The sequence below is a fragment of the Anabrus simplex genome, chromosome 5 (genome assembly GCF_040414725.1).
Source record: "Anabrus simplex isolate iqAnaSimp1 chromosome 5, ASM4041472v1, whole genome shotgun sequence".
In the NCBI taxonomy this organism is placed as follows: domain Eukaryota; kingdom Metazoa; phylum Arthropoda; class Insecta; order Orthoptera; family Tettigoniidae; genus Anabrus; species Anabrus simplex.
The window spans coordinates 417,033,114-417,056,072 of record NC_090269.1 but is presented as its reverse complement, the minus strand read 5'-3'; the positions used below and the strand labels follow the sequence as shown (position 1 = coordinate 417,056,072).

At 39.4% G+C, this 22,959-nt stretch overlaps 1 protein-coding gene across 1 annotated transcript in view; it reads right to left on the bottom strand.

The window, feature by feature from the left end:
* Positions 1-22,959, bottom strand: part of LOC136875026 (DNA repair protein RAD52 homolog) — a 92,094-nt gene that overhangs the window by 25,937 nt on the left and 43,198 nt on the right. Inside the window, exon 4 of the mRNA XM_067148746.2 lies at positions 14,370-14,664. Within this exon, the coding sequence (XP_067004847.1) occupies positions 14,370-14,664 (295 nt within the window). The remainder of the gene's footprint in view (positions 1-14,369; positions 14,665-22,959) is intronic.

Sequence of the window (22,959 nt, the reverse complement as noted above, 5' to 3'; positions counted from 1 at the left end):
ACCCGCAACTTGTTCGAATGTCACACATGTTGTACTGAGACTCTCGCACTACACCTCACCTCTTGTTTCAGAACGGGCCACTATGTAGCGCTAGTAGTAGCATTTCGATCTATCTGCACGGTGCCTATATTGCTTAAGTTGTTGAGTTGTGTCTTTGCATCTTCTTCTGTCTCACTTACTATAGCTATGTCGTCCGCAAAGGCTAGACAATCTACTTGGGCCCTATTGTCCTTTTTGTCCCCAACATGCGTCTTTGGTATTCCCATTGTCTCATTCATTGTTCTCCACTGTCTGATAACTTCATCCAGAGCTATGTTGAACAACATTGGTGATAATCCATCTCCTTGTTTGACACCAGTGTTGATATCAAATTCTTCAGAGAGTACTCCTCTGAATCTCACCCTTGCCTTTGTGTCTGATAGAATTTCCATTATGAGTTCATGTGTAGTGCCATCTAATCCTCTGTTCTTCAAGATTCTTATGTCTAGGTTTCTGCTGCAAATTTCATTATAGGTAATAGCCCTTCTACATTACTTCTTTAGCCTTCAATGGTACGTCTTTATTCCATACTAATCTTCATACCATATGGTAAAATGCACTCCCCAGTTGTATTCTTCTACTAATTTCCACATCCAGTCTTCCTATTTTCTGTCAGTTCACTTCCCACAATACTAGAAGTGTTCTATTATTTCCAGTTCCTTGTCTCCAATTTTGATAGCTCCTTTTCCCTGTTTACTTCCTCCACCCATCATCATTGTTTTGCTCTTCTCCATGTTGATCCTCAATCCCCATTGTTCAATCCTTCTAATCAGTATATTAGGCTGTTGTTGTACCTCCACCTTGTCTTCTCCCCAGATCATATCATCCGCAAATATAATGTCATTCATTATTTCCCCTGTATTATCTTCCCTTGCTACCTCTATGATTCCATCCATCACCATTTTGAACAGTAAAGGTGACAACACACTTCCCCCCCTGTGGGTGGGGGCTGCAGAATAACACCCACGGTATACCCACCTGTTGTAAGAGGGGACTAACAGGGGTCCCAGGGGCTCCAAACTTGGGAGTACCGAGCTCGATAGCTGCAGTCGCTTAAGTGCGGCCAGTATCCAGTATTCGGGAGATAGTAGGTTCGAACCCCACTATCGGCAGCCCTGAAAATGGTTTTCCGTCGTTTCCCATTTTCACACCAGGCAAATGCTGGGGCTGTACCTTAATTAAGGTCACGGCCACTTCCTTGCCACTCCTAGCTCTTCCTTGTTCCATCGTCGCCATAAGACCTACCTGTGTCAGTGCGACGTAAAACAACTAGGAAAACAAAAACCTTGGGAGTGTGGGTTGGTGACCATGGGGCCCTTAGCTGAGTCCTGTCATTGCTTCCCCTTACTTGCGCCGTGCCAGGCTCCTCGCTTTCATCTATCCTATCTGACCTCCTTTCGTCAACTCTTGTTCTTTTCTGACCCTGACTGTATTAGAGCACTCGAGACCTAAGGAGTCTTTCATTTTCACACCCTTCGTGGCTTTTGTCTTTCTTTGTTGGATACCTTTATTTTTTTAGTGTCGCATCCCTTCCATTTCTTCCCTCTAATTACTGTTATATAGAAGATGGTTGCCAAGTTGTACCTCCTTTTAAAACAATAATCACCACCACCACCACACTCCCTTGTTTTAGCCCATTGTCAATCCATGCTGTTCTGCCCACTGTAGTCTTCACACAGCTGCAACAGTTATATATTGCTTTTATTATTGTTATTAATTCCTTGCCAATGCCCCTGTGTGTCAGGCTTTCCCAAACTTTTCTTCTGGGGAGGGTGTCGTATGCAACTTTGTAAGGATGTGTACTGCGGTCAAATGGCCATCGCAAGTACACAATGCGGGTGTCTTCTCCCTTCAAACCTCACAATGCCACTGCTTCTCTCCAGCAGACTCGAAGCAAAGTCTTTCATACCTTTGTTGTTCCTTTTATCATTATTAGCTTATTGGAAAGAGGGAAGTCTTCCATACCTTTGTTGTTCCTTTTATCATTATTAGCTTACTGGAAAGAGGGAAGTCTTCCACACTTTTGCCGTTTCTTTTATTATTCTTAGCTTATTGGAAAGACCAATGGGGCATTAACAACAAATGTCTCAGCTGAGAATGTATATCCCTGGCTAGAACATTGTAAGGCAACAGCAGCAATGTGACTGGCTCCTCGATAGCATGACCAGCCAACTCATAATTTCCTGCTATACCTACGTGGCCTGGAAGCAACACAAACTTTCCACAATCCAGCTAGCAGATCGTGGGTACATTGCAGCAGGGGATATTGCGGGAAGCATGTATCGATAAACTGTAACAAGCTCACGGAGTCAGAGCACACAAGGTAATGCTGACGTCAATTGGACACTGCCAACCACAGAGCTTCAAAGATGGCATAAAGCTTTGCTGTATACGCATGGCAGGTTTCAGGTAGAAATGAGAGAAACCTATTATCGTCTGAATGAATGAACAGCCCCGCCTTACCTGCTGCCCTTGAGCCATCCATGTAGAGCACACTTGATCCTGGATACCGGCTCACTACAGACCTGAAAAATCTCCAAAGAATGGAGGTGTGCGTGTTATTTTTAGGGCCAGTGTGCAATTCCAGGATAATGTCAGGTCGATGTATTGTCGATGTGCTATCCAAGCGTATTCCAACCGACTAGATTGCTTATGGATGAGCAACATACAGCTGGCGATTCTGGTTATGGAATACATAAGGATAACTTGGGGTGAAGTGGTATGTGCCGTAGATTTGTAAAGGAGGTACAATGGACTCAGCGAGCAGGCTGGTTATGAGACGAACAGAAAGCTCCTGCAGCCAGCCTAACTCTGCTGTGGTGGATACTATTCAGTTCATAAGAACAATTTCCCATGTTGCTCTAAATGCTGTACTACTGTAGTTTAATCTGGATAAAATATGTGCCCTGTAAAACCATAGGGGTATTTTGCAATCAGTCCCCCACTTTGTGCCACCAGGAAACCTCAATATATAGAGTCTCTCAGTGCATTTGACTTTTGACACACAATTTACTATTGAAAACGAGCTAAGGGAAGCGTCCACACTGGGAGAGTGACGCCCCCTAAATAAGGGGGAAATGGAGAGTGCACTTCCAGCAGAATTGGACAACAGAGGTCTTGTCTGTTGAGAAATGGAAGCCATGGTCTAACGTCCACTGTTACACTCACCCAATAGCTTGCTGAAATTGTTGCTCCGAGAATGCTATGTTAAACTGTATATAGGATAATATTTTTTGTTTATTTCCACCTATTCAATACATTACAAGATGTTGGCATTTACTTTAAAACATTATTCAGATGAGACATGTTTCGCCTCCTACTGTGAGGCATCCTCAGTCATTATCATAAACCTTATTATTTTACCAGGCATCTGGTTAAAGATATTCAAAAATGTGTTTGATGATTATAAGAGAGGGAAGATTTACGTTTGTTATAAACATGTTCATGAAGTAACTAAAAATCTAATATATTGATTAAAACATATGTAGTTCTTTGTTGAATAGGACTTGTTTGATTGTACTATAGTAAAAGAAGGTGGCTTGAAGCCGTAGTCATTAATAGATGTCTAATACATAGTAGAAGGCATAAAATATCAGTTCTATGAGAATATACATTACATTCAATTGATACTAAAAACTAGTGGATTCATAGGTAGTACATATAAAATGTTCAATGGAATAACTAAAGATCTAATAAAATGATAAACACATATGTAGTTCTTTGTTGATTAGGACGTCGTATGATTGTACGGCTTAAAGCTGTAGTCATTAATAGATGTCTAATACATAGTGGAAGGCATATGAAATCAGTTCAATAAGAATATATAATACAATCAATTGATATATAAAAACTGGTAGATTCATAAGCAGTACATTTAAAAATGAAGGCGTCATGTGACTATAAATGACGGTTGATGGCTTAAAGCCGTAGTCAAAGTTTAAAGTATAGGTCAATAACTGCTAATATATGGTAAAAAGAATATAAGTCAAAATATAAAGCTTAGTATAAAAATATGAAGGAAAAACATTCGAATTGCTTGACAAAAGTTACTTGACGTTGGCATGCATTTGTCCGTGATATTTATTGGTCAACAGTTCGTAGGTTATTTTAGATTTATTCGGCAAGATTGCGTTGACAAGAAGTTCACCAGATGTTTATAGTTGGCCTAATTTGTATTAAGTCATCAAGAAAGTTGCAGAGATGATGATGGGTGGAAATTCTCAACGTTGATTTGGTTTTTTGACGTGAAGGTTGGAGAGCTGTTGTGTTCTTCTTCGATGACAATATATTTTATAAAACGTTGATTTTAATAATTTATACTATTGAAGAGTATTATGGAAGTTTGATGAGGCTGTTGAATTATTGTTGTTATATATTGGTTCTATGGCGTTGTAGGCCCGTTTGACAAGCTGTGTGAGGCACTATTAGGATAATAATGGTCACTAACGGTTTTTACTCCTTGTGTTGTACATACGTACATTCGATGTTCCACAACAATATCTTGAAATTTTCTGGAGCCGGTCTGTTGCAAAATTTCTTCACTGATGACTCGGTAGCACCAAATGACAACCAAACTTTTGCGTAAACAACACAGGTGCAATACGCTGAGCTTCCATGCTGTTTCCGCCGTAATATTTCCATGTTTCACTGGCACAGATTGCTTTTGGCATGGGAAGTGTTTTATAAAGTTCTAGTTTCATCTCTTTATCGACTGTTGAAGCGGACCAGATGAGTCGCAAGCACTGAAAGACTGAAGAGGCTTTGCCATTTCTGTAGCTGACATCAACATCTACACTGCCATGTTGCAATACACTACCGAGGTAAGTGAATTGTTTTGCTTGTTCAACTTGCTGCTGACTAACGGTGATCAGTGTGATTACCAATCAACAGGGTTTTTGTTTTATCAACATTAATGCATAGTCCATTTCCAACCTCGGTGCCTAAGCTGTTGGTCATGTTTTACAGAGAGGTACTGGTTTCCGCCAGCAAAATCAAAGTTGGTGAGCTGCAGGTCGTCATTCCACGAGATTCCATAGCATGGTCCATTCAGTGCCTTCATCATTTTAACCAATTTCCAACTCTGTACCATTATTCACGTCACAGAGAAAATCTTCCTCCTCTGTGTCAATATCTGACATACATTTGGACAGCCACTCAGTAATGTCATCCTCCGGTTTCCTTTTCTTAGGCTGTGCACTTGTTACGTCCAGAAGTCGTCTCATGCAGTGTAAGCTGCCAGTTTAAAACTCGTATGACATTAAAATGTACCCACTTCCACACACAAACGACATACATACATACAATACACTAGCAGACTCGCAGCGAGAATAACAGCGTGACTCTCAATATTTAAAAATTACCTTCTTGTGCCTGTCAACAGGCAGCAGCACGCTATCTTCTCCCCTTTTCAACACAAGCTGAACGTGATATCAAGTGGTAATAACATTATGAGGCCATGCACCAAAGGTGAACACGGCAGTGGGCGGAGTGTGACTACCTGTTTGACTAAAGTCAAACATGCCAACATGCGGGTTAATTTAACATGGAACATGTAATTACTAAGTCTTATTAAGATATGTGGCTGCATTTAAAATATTCTGTTAAGAAGGAAGCCATACTTTCCAGTGTCGACTCTGTTAATGTAGTTTTAAAGCTTTTCAGTCTGTTGAAAATATTGTTTTATTAACATATTCATTAACTGCATTTAAGTAATACCACATGCATTAGTAGGGGAAAGTCGGGAGGTATCGGACAGTTTAACTTTTCTGCCATAATTTGTTTATGGAATAGGAAAAAATTCATGTAATGTATTTTATAAGCATCTATATTCTTGTATCAACAAACTCACTAGAATATATTTAATCACAATTAAAAACACGGACAATATTAACAAATTAAGGAGGTCATTACACTTTCGTAGGTTTGAAAAATGGAGGGTGGTATCGGACGGTCAATCTTTTTTTTCTTTAAATTATTTTTTTCACATTCAAAATAAAACAAATTAACGTTTAGCCATTCTGCAAATATCACACTCATTAGCTTGAAGATTCTTGATGGACTAAACAAATTTTTAGTCACAAGATCATTTAATTTATAAAAAATATGTCCACTTGCTCCTTGTTGAAGCCTACTGCTCGCTGCAAGCTGATAGACTCAGCCGTCCTCAAACGGAGGTCTTAATGCCCCTTCATAAAATCATAAAAAGGGTCTTTCCTGCCATCATTTTAGTTTTGTTAAACCTATGTTCAGCTCTCAATTCCTCAGCAAATTGATACACAAGTTTTAAAAATTCTGTTTTGATGAGTGGCATGAGCTGACTGTCGGGGCCTTGATATGCATGTACAGGTCATTCTCTTCTTCATCTGAGAATGTTCTCTGAAAAGTCTCACTGTTCGCCGTACACGCTTTTATTGGAAACTATTTACCAGCTTCAAGAGCTTTAATTCTATCATCTAACGTGCTTTTGTGGAACAGAGGAACATGATTGGCCTCTCTAATACTCATTCTATTGTCCCTGACACTATTTACGGCTAATATTATATTGCTTTCTTCCTATTATCCTCGTATCTTCCCCATGCTTACCTAAAACAAAGGATAGTACTATCCGTAACCCGGACAGAACTGCAAACTATGTGTCCGATACCGCCCGAAGACTCCCTTAAGAAACAACTGGAACTGAACGAGAACGTTTGAAAAGAAACTGATTCCAAACCCACGATATTACAGAGTAAGGAATACTGCTAATGTACTTAAAGTTCAATGCAACTTATCCTTGTTGCTGCTACTTCTTGCTAAAAATAAATCCGCGCCGGCCGAAAATCACACAAAGGACAAAAATACACCACCACTCATAAACGACCCTGCCTTTCGACTGAATAGGATGTACCCACCCTTCGCACATGCAGGCGGACCTGTGAGTAGCTAAACGGGTTCTGCCACATGCTGCTAACAAAGACAGCTGTGAATTGTCCGATACCTCCCGACCTTCCCCTATTCTTTTGTAGTCGTGATTAATTTTCTATTAATTATGTTACCTATACCTACATGTTTGGTTTTAATGTGTCTAGCCTAGAAACATCATGTTACAGGTTTTTTTAAATTTTTATTTTCAATGAAAATGTTCTTTCTTGACATAACTATGCCCTACGTCAGGTCATCAAAATTGATACACTTCACGAACAGTTTAAAGAACTTTAAGTATTTACCTATAAGTTCATTCTTGCTTGTAGGCCAGTGGCCTCCTGAGTTGATTACATTTGTCTTTAGTTTTATCCTTTCGTGTTTTAATAATTCACACTCATATAGGATGTAGTCCACACGTGTTTCTTCGCCACACCGACACTTCGCATCCTCTTGGATTTTAAATCTATGCAGATAGGCCCCTATTTTTCCATGCCCTGTCATCATAACCATCATATTGTGGCTTAAGATAATTTTTGAGTCAAGTCTCGCTTGGGAAATATGCTTTCTTTTTTTGCTAGTTGCTTTACGTCGCACCGACACAGATAGGTCTTATGGTGACGATGGGACAAGGAAGGGCTAGGAGTGGGGAGGATGCGGCCGTGGCCTTAATTAAGGTACAGCCCCAGCATTTGCCTGGTGTGAAAATAGGAAACCACGGAAAACCATTTTCAGGGCTGCCGACAGTGGGGTTCGAACCTACTATCTCCCGAATACTGGATACTGGCCGCACTTAAGCGACTGCAGCTATCGAGCTCGGTAAATATGCTTTCGTGATTGATTCATTGGGAGTTTCTCTCCACTCTTCTTCCCACAATTGAAAACTTCTCACATGCAATACCTTTTTTACTGCACCATTAGGAATTTTATCAAAAATCACTTCTAGGTCTGTCCTGCTGGCTGCTTGTTTCGCCAATTGATCAGCAGTTTCGTTACCTTCTGTGCTGACATGAGCCTTAACCCATGAGAAGTGTATTTCCCAGTTTTGTAGTTGTAGGTCTCTCATCTTCCTTCTTATCTCTTCTAAGAGATTGTTACTTTTTCCATTGTTTTTGAGTAGGTCCAGAGTTTTTTTTACTATCAGTGTAAATAATTGCTGCTCTATTTTCGTGGTTGATATCTTGTAATTTCTCCAGTGCCTTCAATGTTGAGTATTGTTCTGCTTGATTATTTGAACAGGTATTGTGTAATTTGAATTAGTATTGTTGAGGAGGTTCATAGTGACTGTACAGAATTATTCCAGATCCAACTCCAGCCTCACTTTTGCTTCCATCTGTATAGATTTGGAATGGGTAGTGTCCGTCAGCCATTTTGTCCTGTATTTTAACCGTTTGAGCCGGTGAGACCATTTTTTATAACACATCCTGGAATCAAGTTTCATAGTCTCTTTTCCCACTACCATTTCTCCAGTCCATTTTGTTATGTCATAGTGCCTGGCAATTTCTCCAAGTTCTATCACGATGGGAGTTAATCCAGTTATGATACATAGTGTCTCATGTGATGTTGTACGGTAGGCCTTAGCTATTTTAATGTTTATTAGTCGTTGCACTCTTCTTAATTTTATTGCATTATACGACTTGGTTGTGGATTGTATCCATAATGGTATTCCGTAAGGCAGGATAGGTAGAATAGCTCCTTTATATATATAATCTTCATAACATCAGGGCAAAGTCCCCAATTTATTTTGGCAGACTTTGAGAGAGCATGAATAAGTTTCGAGCACTTATCAGTTACATGTTCTATGTGCTGGTCGAACTTAAATCTGTTGTCTATATCGACTCCAAGATATTTTATGCAGTTCACTTCTTTCAATGTCTCGTTGTAAAAAAATACACACCATTAAACAAAGAATGATACATTTCATTGACAAGTTTATGTAATTGCAAGCTGTCCACTTCATGGCCGTATCGATGAGTTTAATCAACAAATTAATCTAAAAGTATCGATTAGGTGGCTTTTTAGATTAATTTGTTGAAGTTTATGTAATGTAAACAATACTATACATATACTTCCGAAAGGCTGCTACCCCCCTTCGATGTCGTCAAGATAGACACCAAACCAATGCCCACCACAAGAGTGCAGGTCTATATGCCTACTAGCTCACCGGATGATGAGGAAATCGAAAGAATATATGTAGAGATAGAAGATTTAATACAATATATAAAAGGTGACGAGAATCTAATTGTGATGGGAGACTGGAATGCAGTGGCAGGCCAAGGTAAAGAAGGTAATACAGTAGGAGAATTTGGATTGGGACAAAGGAACGAAAGAAGAAGTCGGCTGGTTGAATTCTGCACTGATCATAATTTAGTCCTTGCCAATACTTGGTTCAAACACCACAAACGACGGCTTTATACGTGGATGAGACCTGGACACTGCAAGGTATCAAACAGACTTCATTATGATTAAGCAGAGATTCAGAAACCAGGTGGTGGATTGCAAAACTTTCCCAGGAGCAGACGTGGACTCTGACCACAACTTGTTGGTCACGATATGCCATCTGAAGCTGAAGAAATTGAAGAAAGGAAAGAATGAAAAAAGATGGGATCTAGACAAGTTGAAAGAAAATAGTGTGATGGATTGTTTCAAGGAACATGTTGCACAAGGACTAAATGAAAAGGCTGAGGGAATCATAACAGAGGAAGAGTGGAGAGTCATGAAAAATGAAGTCAGTAGGACTGCTGAAGAAATGTTAGGAACGAAGAAAAGATCAACTAAGAATCAGTGGATAACTGATACTAGACCTGATTGATGAACGACGAAAATATAAGAATGCTAGAAATGAAGAGGGCAGAAAAGAATACATGTGATTAGAGAATGAAATGGATAGAAAGTGCAAGGTAGCTAAGGAAGACTGGCTGAAGGAGAAGTGCAAGGATGTCGAAGGAAACCTTTGTAGAAAGGAAATCTAGGTGTATGAATATGAAGAGCTCAGATGGAAAGCCACTTCTAGGGAAAGAAGACAAAGCAGAAAGATGGCAGGAACATATCCAACAGTTTAACAAGGTAAAGATGTAGATAATTTGGTTCTGGAACAAGAAGAGGCTGTTGATGCTGATGAAATGGGAGACCCAATAAGGTCAGAGTTTGACAGAGCGTGAGCGACCTAAATAGGAACAAGGTACCTGGAACTGATCACATTCCCTCTGAATTACTGACTGCCTACGAGAAACCAGCACGGCAAGGTTATTCCATTTAGTCTGTAAGATGTATTAGACAGGAGAAGTTCCATCCGATTTTCGGCAGAATGTTGTTATACCTATTCCCAAGAAAGCCGATGCTGACAGGTGTGAAAACTACCGCACCATTAGTTTAGTATCTCATGCCTGCAAAATTTAACACGTATTATTTACAGAAGAATGGAAAAACAAGTTGAAGCTGAGTTGGGAGAAGATCAATTTGGCTTCAGAAGAAATGTAGGAACACATGAAGCAATCCTGACTTTATGTCTGATTTTAGAGGATCGAATCAAGAAGGACAAGCCCACGTACATGGCATTCATAGATCTAGAAAAGGCATTCGATAATGTTGATTGGACTAAGCTATTTAAGATTCTGAAGGTGATTGGGATCAGATACCGAGAACGAAGAATTATCTAAAATCTGTATAAAAATAAGTCTGCAGTGATAAGAATCGAGGGCTTTGAAAAAGAAGCAGCAATCCAGAAAGGAGTGAGGTAAGGCTGCAGTTTGTCCCCCCCCCTTTAAATGTTTACATAGAACAGGCAGCAAAGGAAATAATCAAAGAGGAATTTGGAAAGGGAATCACAATCCAAGGAGAGGAAATCAAAGCCTTGAGATTTGCCGATGATATTTTATCTGAGACTGCAGAAGACCTCGAGAAGCTGCTGATCTGAAATATTTGTCCCGAATGAGTAAATTTATAATACCAATATAAATGGTTCGTTATTGGACATTATAAATTTTCCAGCTAACTCATTCCCGGTTGCCAGCGTTTCGTCCCCGTGTGCTAGGCTGGGCTCTTCAGTTGGTACCTAGCACACCTACCAAGATGCTGGCTAGTGCATACCGTGGAGGCCACTGCGTAGGCTAATTGTAGCCACCGGCAGTGCCAATGCACTATGAGAGACCCTGTCTCACTACTAAAAATTGATGCCTGCCTGGCCATCAGATGATATAGATGTTGATTCCCATAGGGTATCTGAAATATTTGTCCCGAATGAGTAAATTTATAATACCAATATAAATGGTCCGTTATTGGACATTATAAATTTTCCAGCTAACTCATTCATGGTTGCCAGCGTTTCGCCCCCGTGTGCTAGGCTGGGCTCTTCAGTTGGTACCTAGCACACCAACCAAGACGCTGGCTAGTGCATACCGTGGAGGCCACTGCGTAGGCTAACTGTAGCCACCGGCAGTGCCAATGCACTATGACAGACCCTGTCTCACTACTAAAAATTGATGCCTGCCTGGCCATCAGATGATATAGATGTTGATTCCCATAGGGAATCTGAAATATTTGTCCCGAATGAGTAAATTTATAATACCAATATAAATGGTCCGTTATTGGACATTATAAATTTTCCAGCTAACTCATTCCTGGTTGCCAGCGTTTCGCCCCCGTGTGCTAGGCTGGGCTCTTCAGTTGGTACCTAGCACACCTACCAAGACGCTGGCTAGCGCATACCGTGGAGGCCACTGTGTAGGCTAATTGTAGCCACCGGCAGTGCCAATGCACTATGAGAGACCCTGTCTCACTACTAAAAATTGATGCCTGCCTGACCATCAGATGATATAGATGTTGATTCCCATAGGGAATCTGAAATATTTGTCCGAATGAGTAAATTTATAATACCAATATAAATGGTCCGTTATTGGACATTATAAATTTTCCAGCTGATGGCCAGGCAGGCATCAATTTTTAGTAGTGAGACAGGGTCTCTCATAGTGCACTGGCACTGCCGGTGGCTACAATTAGCCTACGCAGTGGCCTCCACGATATGCACTAGCCAGCGTCTTGGTAGGTGTGCTAGGTACCAACTGAAGAGCCCAGCCTAGCACACGGGGGCGAAACGCTAGCAACCAGGAATGAGTTAGCTGGAAAATTTATAATGTCCAATAACGGACCATTTATATTGGTATTATAAATTTACTCATTCGGGACAAATATTTCAGATTCCCTATGGGAATCAACATCTATATCATCTGATGGCCAGGCAGGCATCAATTTTTAGTAGTGAGACAGGGTCTCTCATAGTACATTGGCACTGCCGATGGCTACAAGTAGCCTACGCAGTGGCCTCCACGGTATGCACTAGCCAGCGTCTTGGTAGGTGTGCTAGGTACCAACTGAAGAGCCCAGCCTAGCACACGGGGGTGAAACGCTGGCAACCATGAATGAGTTAGCTGGAAAATTTATAATCTCCAATAACGGACCATTTATATTGGTATTTTAAGCTGCTGAATGGTATGTACGAAGTTTTGGGTAAGGAGTACAAGATGAAAACAAATGAGTCCAAAACAAAAGTAATGGAGTGCAGTCGAACGAAGGCAGGTGATGCAGGAAATATTAAATTAGGAAATGGAGCCTGAAAGGAAGTAGATGAGTATTGTTACTTGGGTAGTAAAATAACTAACTATGGCAGAAGTAAGGAGGACATAAAATGCAGATTAGTACAAGCAAGGAAGAGCTATCTTAAGGAAAGAAATTTGCTCACTTCATACATTGATATAGGAATTAGAAATATGTTTTTGAAGACTTTCGTGTGGGGTGTGGTATTGTATGGAAGTGAAACATGGACGATAACTAGCTCAGAGAGAAAGAAAATATAAGCTTTTGAAATGTCGTGTTACAGTAGAATGCTGAAGGTGAGATGGATAGATGGAATCACGAATGAAGAGATACTGAATCGAATTGGCGAGAGGAGATCGATTTGGCTAAATTTGACAAGAAGAAGAGATAGAATGATAGGACACATCTTAAGACACCTAGGACTTGTTCAGTTTGTTTTTGAAGGAAGTGTAGGCGGTAAGAACGGTAGGGGTAGACCAAGGTATGAATATGACAAGTAGAGCAGATGTAGGATGCAGTAGTTACGTAGAAATGAAAAGGTTAGCACGTGATAGGATGGTATGGACAGCTGCATCAAACCAGTCTATGGACTGATGACTCAAACAACAATAACGTGCATGATTTGAAGTTCTTTGATAGAATCTGAAGATGTTCATTTTAGAACTGAACATGTCATTCTTTGTTTAATAGTGTGTAATTGTTAACTTGTATTTATAGTGTTATAATTCAGTACCCGAGAAGCAAAAGGGCGTACGTCCATTTTTTGGTGATTCTGAGTTATGGCAAGTTTTGTCATCATCATCATCAATGTCCCACTCCAGTCGCCCGGGTGTGGTTAACAAGCCTCCTCCACACCTTTCTGTCCTTCCACTTTTCTTGCTCCATTACTTCCGCCACATCCAATCCAGCTTCTCTAATGTCCTTCCAAATCTGATCCATTCACCTTCTTCTCGGTCTTCCAACTGGTTTCTTTCCCTTAACTTATCTTCCCAATTCCCTTCCTGCTTCCCGTTCCTTTCCCATTCTTTTTACATGTACGAACCATCTCAGTCTTGCTTTCTGTATGTTCTGTACTAACGGTTCTATATTTAGCTCTTCTCTGATTTTAATATTTTGAATTCTATCTCTTCTTGTCTTTTTAACCGATGTTCCTAAAAATTCTACTGCTTGGATCTTACTATCTTGTCTCTTATTAGTTACGAGCGTTTCTAGACCGTATGTTACAATTGGTATGAAATACTGTTTATATAATGTTAATTTCGTTCTTTTCGGTACTTTGTCATCCCATAAAAGCTCTCTGACTTGATGATAAAATGTTGTACCTTTACTTAGTCTGTTATTAATTTCAGGGTTGATTCCATTACTTCCATTAGTAATGCTACACAGATATATAACTGTTCTACATTCTGTAACCGTTTTCCGTCTATGTTCACTTGACTTCTCTTAAGTATAACTGAAAGCATCTATGGAATAAAGGTGGTTATCCTGTTGCCATTCCCTGCGGATTTAGTGTGTGACATAAAGGTGGTAGTCCAGAGTGCTTTTAGGAGAGAGAAGTCGCATGTGGGACATCCACCTTTTGCAGGAAACTCTTAACAACAAGCCCTTTTGATTCTCAGGTATGGAATTAGTGTTTTTGACAGACTGAAAAGCTTTGAAGTTGCATTAAAAACAGGCATTTACATAAAATAATAAAAAGAGAAATAATACATTACAAAGTAAAGGAATAGCAAAGAAACAAAATAATAAAGGAGGTAACATACTATAAATACTGGACAAAGAGAGGAGAAAAGGAGCTCAATGAGCCAAAAAACAAGTGATATATTAGTTGAACTTACTAATGTTAGTAGTTACTTCCATTTTTTGTGGAGCTGGATCAGAAGACAGTTTGGCTTTCTTCCAGAAGACACTATTATCATTGTAAATCGGCTTCACTCCAGGAGATGTCTGCAATTTCCTTTCAGTAACACTAGTCTCCATGTCTACTTCATCCAGTCCTGATTTGGAAACAATCATTCTTGGTACTCGACCATCCAGTTCAGTATCTTTTGAAGCAGGTATCTCTGAGGGTGTTCTAGCTGGTACATCAAAAAAGCACTGAAGGGCAGCCCTCAAACCTTTCAGAATTGCTTCCTGTAAATATTGAAATCACTAATTTTAATACATTTCTTCTCAACATCACAAAAAATACAAGTAGGAACACTGGAAGGACTGTCCTGCTGGGTTTTCATGACAACATTGTCTGGTGGAAGTCTGACTTTATGTGAAAGGAGAGACAAGTTATATAGTGAACCCAATACAATTACTTACAAATGGTCAATGATAACTGTACCAAAAGATGGAAGGCATTGTAACAGGCAAATGTCATGTAAATAAATTTAAAAACCCAATTAAATGATTTTATCTTTAAGGCTGTTAACACCTTTGATCTCACACAGTAGTAAAGTCATACAGTGTAGTGCGCTCTGATATGCTTGTGTTTTCGGAGACCAGAATAATTCTACTTAGAAGTTTGTTTTTCTTCCGGTAGATAGCACGAGTGTCCTCTTTTCTCAAAAACTGTAAACCCTTCCTTTGTGTTCTTTTACTCATTGGTTACAAACCAATTTTAGCGTTTCTCAACTTGAGTGAAATGGTAAGTGATGGTGGATGTGTAGTAGACAAAGCTTCAAACATGAGTAAATTTTGTAATAATAGGGTGATTCATTTCATTAAAGATTTACTTACTGACTAATTAGCTGATGTACCTGCGCTTTGCTACAGAATTCTACATTGTCTACAGAATTGTAGGTTAGGTAGAGTACACGTGAGCAAGACTGTATTAAATTGCATAGCTCATAACGTTACCCTAGAAACGCAACGGAGAAATCACCAAACATCTTTTCTTGTATGAAGACTGCGTTAGACAATTTTCATTGTAATGGTAGGCCTGCTTGCCTACAATCAGTCACAATCAGGTTGGGGAATTGCATTATAATGGCAAACACTCACTCTCCACCTGCCTTTTTTACATCCTCAGAAAGACTGTCTTATTGGTTTTCCCAACAGAAATGAACATAGGTCATTACAATGACATTAGTAGGAATGGTGCGAGTAAAAGCAATGATTTCACATGAAATACTTGATCAAATGAAAAACCACACATTTTCTCACTTTTAACGAATAGTACTACGCTGCCGATCTAACAGTCCAAAGTTCCAGAGCTGGAATGACTATGCCGCAGGCAAATGCTGGGGCTCACTGGTTCATCATATTTAATCCCTACTCTGACGCGCTGTCTTGAATGAGCAGTGTGCAGTCTTAAGGGAGAGGCTCACTTACTACTACTACTACTACGTAGTATGACCTGGTCTAGAATTACAATTAAGGCGTATTCCAAATTATAGCACCACAATTCACTAAATAACCAAATTCAACCCTGAAAAGAGCTGTTTCTTAAAAAGAGCTTCTTCCTCTTCACTTTTATTAAATTCTACATTCATTTTATTCAAAATTAGCAGTGAAGAGGGGGTTTCTCCTCTGGCTTGGAGGAAAAAATGGCCTCCAAGTCAGATAGATTTTTCCGCCGCCAGTGTAGTGATTTGCCTGGTGTGAAAATGGGAAACCATGGAAAACCATCTTCAGGGCTGCCGACAGTGGGGTTCGAACCCACCATCTCCTGGATGCAAGCTCACAGCTGTGCGACCCTAATCGCATGGCCAACTCGCCCGGTCAAATTTCTTTTTTGTTCCTGAGCAGTGAGATAGGGTGATAGTGTTATTTCTCAAATCCCATTAATACAAATACGAAAGCTTGGAGTTTGAAAACTCTCATGATAGAGTCTTTTATTTATGTTAATAATAATAATAATAATAATAATAATAATAATAATATTTGCTTTATGTCCCACTAACTACTTCTACGGTTTTCAGAGTTATTTATGTTTATGTTTGTACTCATGTATTTTGTTGTGAAAACTTTCATTAAATAACTTAGATGCAAAATTTCATGTTTGCTATTTTTTTTTGCTATTTGTTTTATGTTGCACTGACACAGATAGGTCTTATGACGATGATCGGAAGGCTTAGGAATGGTACGGAAGTGGCCGTGACCTTAATTAAGATACAGCCCCAGCATTTGCCTGGTGTGAAAATGGGAAACCACGGAAAACCATCATCAGGGCTGCCGACATTGGGGTTTGAACCCACTATCTCCCAGATGCGAGCTCACAGCCGCGCGCTCCTAACCGCACGGCCAACTCGTCCGGTAAATTTCATGTTTATGTTGCGTTTAATTTTCATTGTTAATGGGCCTCAACATCCAATGCAGCACAAGGAAGCTCGACTCTATTACAGCAATGGAGGGAGGATTGTAGACCACTGGTCCATGTACTCTCTGAATTGTCAAAATTGAATAGAACTTTGACTTCAGCCTTTAATCCTGTATTGAACGATGTGGTAAAGTGTTTAGTTTGTCACAAAATTCTAGATGTGATAAAAAGAAAAATTAACTGTATTGACATTATTCTTCATGTCATGCTTAAGAATTTGGAAAAAAAAAAAAAAAAGAGCGATGCTAATGGAAGTAGTACGGTACCTTCCAGACTTCAACTTACACTGTAAACTGCATGTCATAATCAAAGTTGTTGAAGCATTTTGTCTATGCAGAAAAAAAAGTTATTTATATCTTTTCACTCCGGTCAACTGCTGTAGCAGTCGGGAGGGAGCTGTGCCGCGTACTCAGTGGACTGCTGTAGCAGTCATGATGGAGCCGTGCCTCATAGCTGATCGACTGCTGGGGAAGTTAGCCCTTGGAGGTCTCTCGTGGCTGTCTTGAGAGTCTATAGTTACGTCTATGGTCAACAGATGACAGGAGTAACCAGTTTGATGACGAAAGAAATATGTCCGCAATGCTAGGCCTAGAATTGATTATTTTAACCATATTGGTTCAATCTTGTCTGTATTGACCTATATTCACTTTCTATGAAAACACTTTTCCACCTTGTCAATACTTAACATTTTATTAAAATTATCTAGTGTTACATATTTCGAGAGCTACTACTCTCTTCTTCAGCGGTGCCAAAACATTAAACTAAATCCTTGGACTTTATATATTTGTACAATACAGTCATCAACAAAACAAATTATACATAAATCTTGAAATTGTTAAAATATTTCTTTGTGTCTAAACTGTTTACTTATACTTACTATGTCATTTAGTGTACTCTAAACATGTACATGACAAGGCGGAAAAGTGTTTTCATAGACTAGGCCTACCCGCTTGCGCCTCGTTGCTCCTGTGTGCTAAAATGCTAGTGTTTATCAACTTTGCTTTCAATCTCATTTATATTTTTAAAGGCCTTTCTGATGAGTGGAGTACACACAGAACTTTACTGTCTGCAAAGCACAGAAGAGAAAGCAGATGAAAATTTGTTTTAAGGAATGCAATATACCATTATAAGCCTTTCCCTGCTTCTAAACTTATCACATGCACAAGAACTTGTAGCGGTCGCTTGGTAGGCCATGGCCCTTTGGGACTGTTGCGCCATGGGGTTTAGCGGGGGGGGGTTATGCAAATAATAAAATTGAAATAAAGGGAACTAAAGATTAAATTTGCAATAACAAACAGAACAACCTTTTATTCCGACAGTGCCATGTTCACAGCTGTGAATCTAAAAGGATGATGGGAGCTTTGACTGAATAGAAAGTGCTATAAATATGATCACAAGCATTTGACTAAATATTCATTAAAAATAAAATACTTTCAAACTCTTCAAACTCTGCAAGCCAGCTGCAGACGAGAGAGTGGAGCGAGATAAGTATCCCATACAGCGGGCTCGATTAGCCACCCGTTGCTCGCGCCCAGAGGATCATGCTTCCTTACTCGCTACACCGGAGTGAAAGAGTTAATATAATTAACATTTAGTACAGTTGCTATTTTGAGGAACCTGGTAGTATTCACAATGTAGAGGCTATTTCCATCGTCTTTACAAAGTTTTGTCTGGCAGTCTGTTTAAACCGAATAAACACAATGATGTGTTTTTCAAGCAACTTGTCAATATTAAAATAGACTCGTCCAGAATTTCCCTACAGTTGGTTTTATCTCAATCCATCAAATGGAAACTGTGAAATAGGTCTACCATTTTTAACCTTGAGGATTGGGTATTTTCTTTCCAGAAGGAAAGGCTGTGTAGAATGCAAAGCCATTTGAACAAAATTATTTAACATCTTTCATACAGATTTTGATTCCATTAGAGAACTTGGAAATATGTCTCCTGAACGAGTAAATTCGTAATTCCAATATAATTGGTTCGTTTCTTATTTTTAAAATGCTATTTATTTGGGGCGTCGACCTAAGAAGATCTTTTGCCCCTACTTTGCACCATATGTTGTGAACCTGCATGTATTTGGAAATGGCAGAAGTGTAAAGTGTTGAATGTGAGGAAAGGAACATTAAAGACGACACAAACACCCAGTCCCCAGGCCAGGGATATTAATCATTTACAATTAAAAACCCCTGACCCAGCCGGGAATTGAACCCAGGGCCGCCAGGTGACAGGTGGACGCGTTGCCCCCTACACCGCGGGAACGGACTAATTGGTACGTTAGTGAAAATGATAAATTTTCCACCTAATTCATTTTTGGTTACCAGCTGATTTCTGGTGTCCTCATAATGAGACCAAAGAAGAGATAAACTTATTTATATTTGGTATTTTATTTGGTAAACGTTTGCATATAATAACAATTGCACGTGATGAATTTCTTGTTGGATCTGTATTGATGTTGAATTATCACTATTTCAGAGATGTATAATTCTACCTTTTCAATACAAATTATGATTTATCAAATTACTAAATATACCACTACATACACAAGCCATGCGTCTCAGTAGGCGTGCCAGTTATCAACTGATGAAACCAAATTGGCACACTGGGGCGAAACTCTGGCAACCAAGAATGAGTTAGTTGGAAAAACGTATAATTTCCAAAACATCTTTCAAAGTGGTACACCACTGAAACTGAAGTCTCATAACCATTACCAAGAAAAAATATAGAGAGACTCTGGAATCTGAAGCAACAGGTATGATGGATGAAGAAAATTAGAGAGGATATGAAAGAAATGCAAAATTTCATTGTTTGCCACGAAAGTCACTACCAAACTTAACAAGTGAGGGTTTCAGTGACTTCTATACATACAGCATGGGAGACAAAGATGGTGCAGTCTTATGCGTAAGCTTTGATTTCATGCAGAATTTACCCCTGCCATACATAAAGACCAATGCTGTATTTTATAGCAGATAGCTATGATGATGACGATGATGGTGTGTGGCCTCCGGAGAGGCCTGCTGCTTGTCTTCAGCAAATAACTATGGTGCTATGTATTTGATATCCATAACTTTGGAACCAACAATGTGACCATGTATATATATCACGAAGGAGAAGAAAGCTGCTAATGAGGTAACATCTACTGTATGCTATTTGACTGTCTGAAAAAATCTAGAATAATATCTTGAAGATCAGATTAAAAAAAAAAAAGTGACTGATGTGGTGGGCAAAATAAGAACACCACCATGCTGCATTTTCTGTATTTGCTTGTCATCATTATTATTTACTATTATAATGATCATCATCATTTTCCAGCTCCAGTCTCTCGGGTGTGGTGTACATGTGCTTTCCACTTCTTCCTGTCAGAATATAGTTTCTGTTCCTCTATATGCTCCCACTTGACATTCCTCTGACTGACTTCTGATTTCACTATGTCTATCCATCGATTCCTTGGCTTCCCTATTCTGTCTCTCCACTCTCCCTTCTCTGTCAAGTAATTCCTTGCTGTTCTCCTTCCGTTCATCCTCGTTACTTGTTCAAACCACTGTAGCCTGCGTCTTCCTAAAAGCTCAGTAACAGGTTTGCTTCATTTCTAATCTTGTCTTTCCTGGTCTTTTGGTTCACTCTTCTGATGAATTTAATTTCTGTTGGCTAGATTTTGTACGACTGTATAGGGTGCATGTTTTGAGTCGATATGTAAGAACTGGAATGAAGTAGGAATGAAACATGGTCAATTTTGCTTTTTGGAGTATTTTATCTTCTCACAGTAATTTCTCACATGAAAATAAAATTGAGAAGCAATTTGAGTCCTAAAAATGTTCAAGATTATAACTTACCCTTTTCCAATGAGAGAGCATAGTTACCTGCCAAATGACCTGGATATCTCATAAAATGAATTTGAGAAGAAGAGGTACCAAAGGACTGGGACGAAGTTATTCAGATTGCACGAGTCAAGTTGATCTCTCTTGTCTCATTTAAGTAAAGAAGGAAATAGAGCATTTTATGACTCTTTTGTCTCCAGAATTTAGTAGGAGCATTGGTAATGATTATAATGGTTCATGTATTAATGATGATGATAAGAACAGTGGATGTGATGAGCGAGTAAAGAGCGAACTTCAAGCTTATGTTAACAGTGAAACTAACATTTTTTCAACTAATAGATAATTGTGATTTGTCAGATGTTAATGGCAAACATTGTGTTCCTGACTGTATGTATTAGTAATTATGATATGCGACAAAATAATCGAACAATTCTGATAGAAAGAAGTTGAAAGACGATGACAAATGGTTTCAGCCTAATGCAGATGATACTTGGGCATACTTTTCTTTAGTTACTGTAATGTCAGAAGTGCAAAAATCTCAGCGATTGAGATTTTAATTTAAAAAATAAATAAATCACATGGTGTTAGGAAGGGCATCTGGCCTTAAACCCCTGACCAAAACCAAAATGAGCCTGGGTGGCTCGAGCAGACCCATGAATGCCTGGGATAAGTCTAAAGGAAAGTCTACTGAAAGTCTGAGCCTGTCTTGCCTACATTCAGTGTAAGAGATCAAAATGTTCAAGATTTGGCATAAACATTTATAAAATTTGTGGATCTAGTTCAGGTTTTGTTTATATTTTAACATATATATAGGTGATGAGACAGATCCAAGGCTGTCTGCAAGTACTAATGTAGTGCTGAATATGTGTAACTATTGTATGCCCAATGGCACACACTGGTTCTGGATAACTGGTGCTCAAAGCCAAACTAAACGACAGGCAAACAGTGTTGCCAACAGTGGCAGAATTCTGCAAAGCGTAATGGAATTTGAACTTTCTGGAGACATAGCACCAATGAAGAAAATTGGGAAAATGTAGCCAGAATTTCACTTTTCTTATGTTGCTGTGAGGTTTTTCCTTTTTTAACTTTTTCCTGTTTTTCAAAGGATGAAAAAGAATCCTGTTTTTGAAGACTCAGAAAGAAAGAGAATTGAAGCTTTTGAAATGTGGTGTTACAGAAGAATGTCGAAGGTGAGACGGATTTAAAAAAATGCTATTTGTTCGGGGCGTCGACCTATGAAGATCTTTTGTCCCTACTTGCACCACTTGCGAGGTACCTGCGTGTATTATGTAAATGGCGGAAGTGTAAAGTGTTGAATGTGAGGAAAGGAACGTTAAGGACGACACAAACACCCAGTCTCCAGGCCAGGGATGTTAATCATTTACAATTAAAAACTGCTGACCCGGCCGAGAATCGAACCCGAGGCCGCCGTGTGACAGGCGGACATTACGCCCTCTACACCGCGGGGCCGGTCTAAGATGAGATGGATAGATTGAATCACGAATGAAGAGATACTGAATTGAATTGGTGAGAGGAGATTGATTTGGCTAAATTTGACAAGAAAAAGAGACTGTTAATGAGAGAAATTGCTAGCTGTTTTCATTTGAATAACTACACTTTATTCAACCCAAACCCGCAACATTTTCCATCTGTTAATTTATAGAACCCTCATACCTTCAGATTACAGTCTCAGCAATTTATGTCACTCAGAATGCACTGTTCCATTTAAACACACACATCCTTTACACTATCAACAAAAATGGACCCTAACTTGGGTATTAGATATACTTGATAACCACTTCACTGAAAATTAACCACACATGAGACTGATCTCTTGCTGAGATGGAAATTGCAAGCACTGATCTTGGCCCTCAATGTTACTCTCACTCAACACATTCAAAGCAGATCTTTCTTGTACACTCCAAGCACACTGGTATTTCACATCTGTAGCTCTTGTAATATGTTTTTCCTCTTCGTCGCTGGTGGGCACAGCCGACAAGTTACCCGTTTTCAAGCTTCTCCTCGGCAATGATGATACGCTCCTCATGGATACTCATGATTCTAGAGATAGCGCCTCGTATATCTCTTGGGATCCTGCGTTTGATATTCTTATCATGTGTGGCCTAGTGAGTTGAGCAGCAAGTTCTTTCAGAAACTGGTGCTTGGTCACTTTTGGGGGCTCTCACGATAAGACTGATGCAAGATATTCGCATTTACAGTTGCAATATTGATGATACGGAAGAAGACTGCCATTGGCCATCATCTTGTTCTTCTACCTGTGCAGTAGTTGACTGACATCTGATC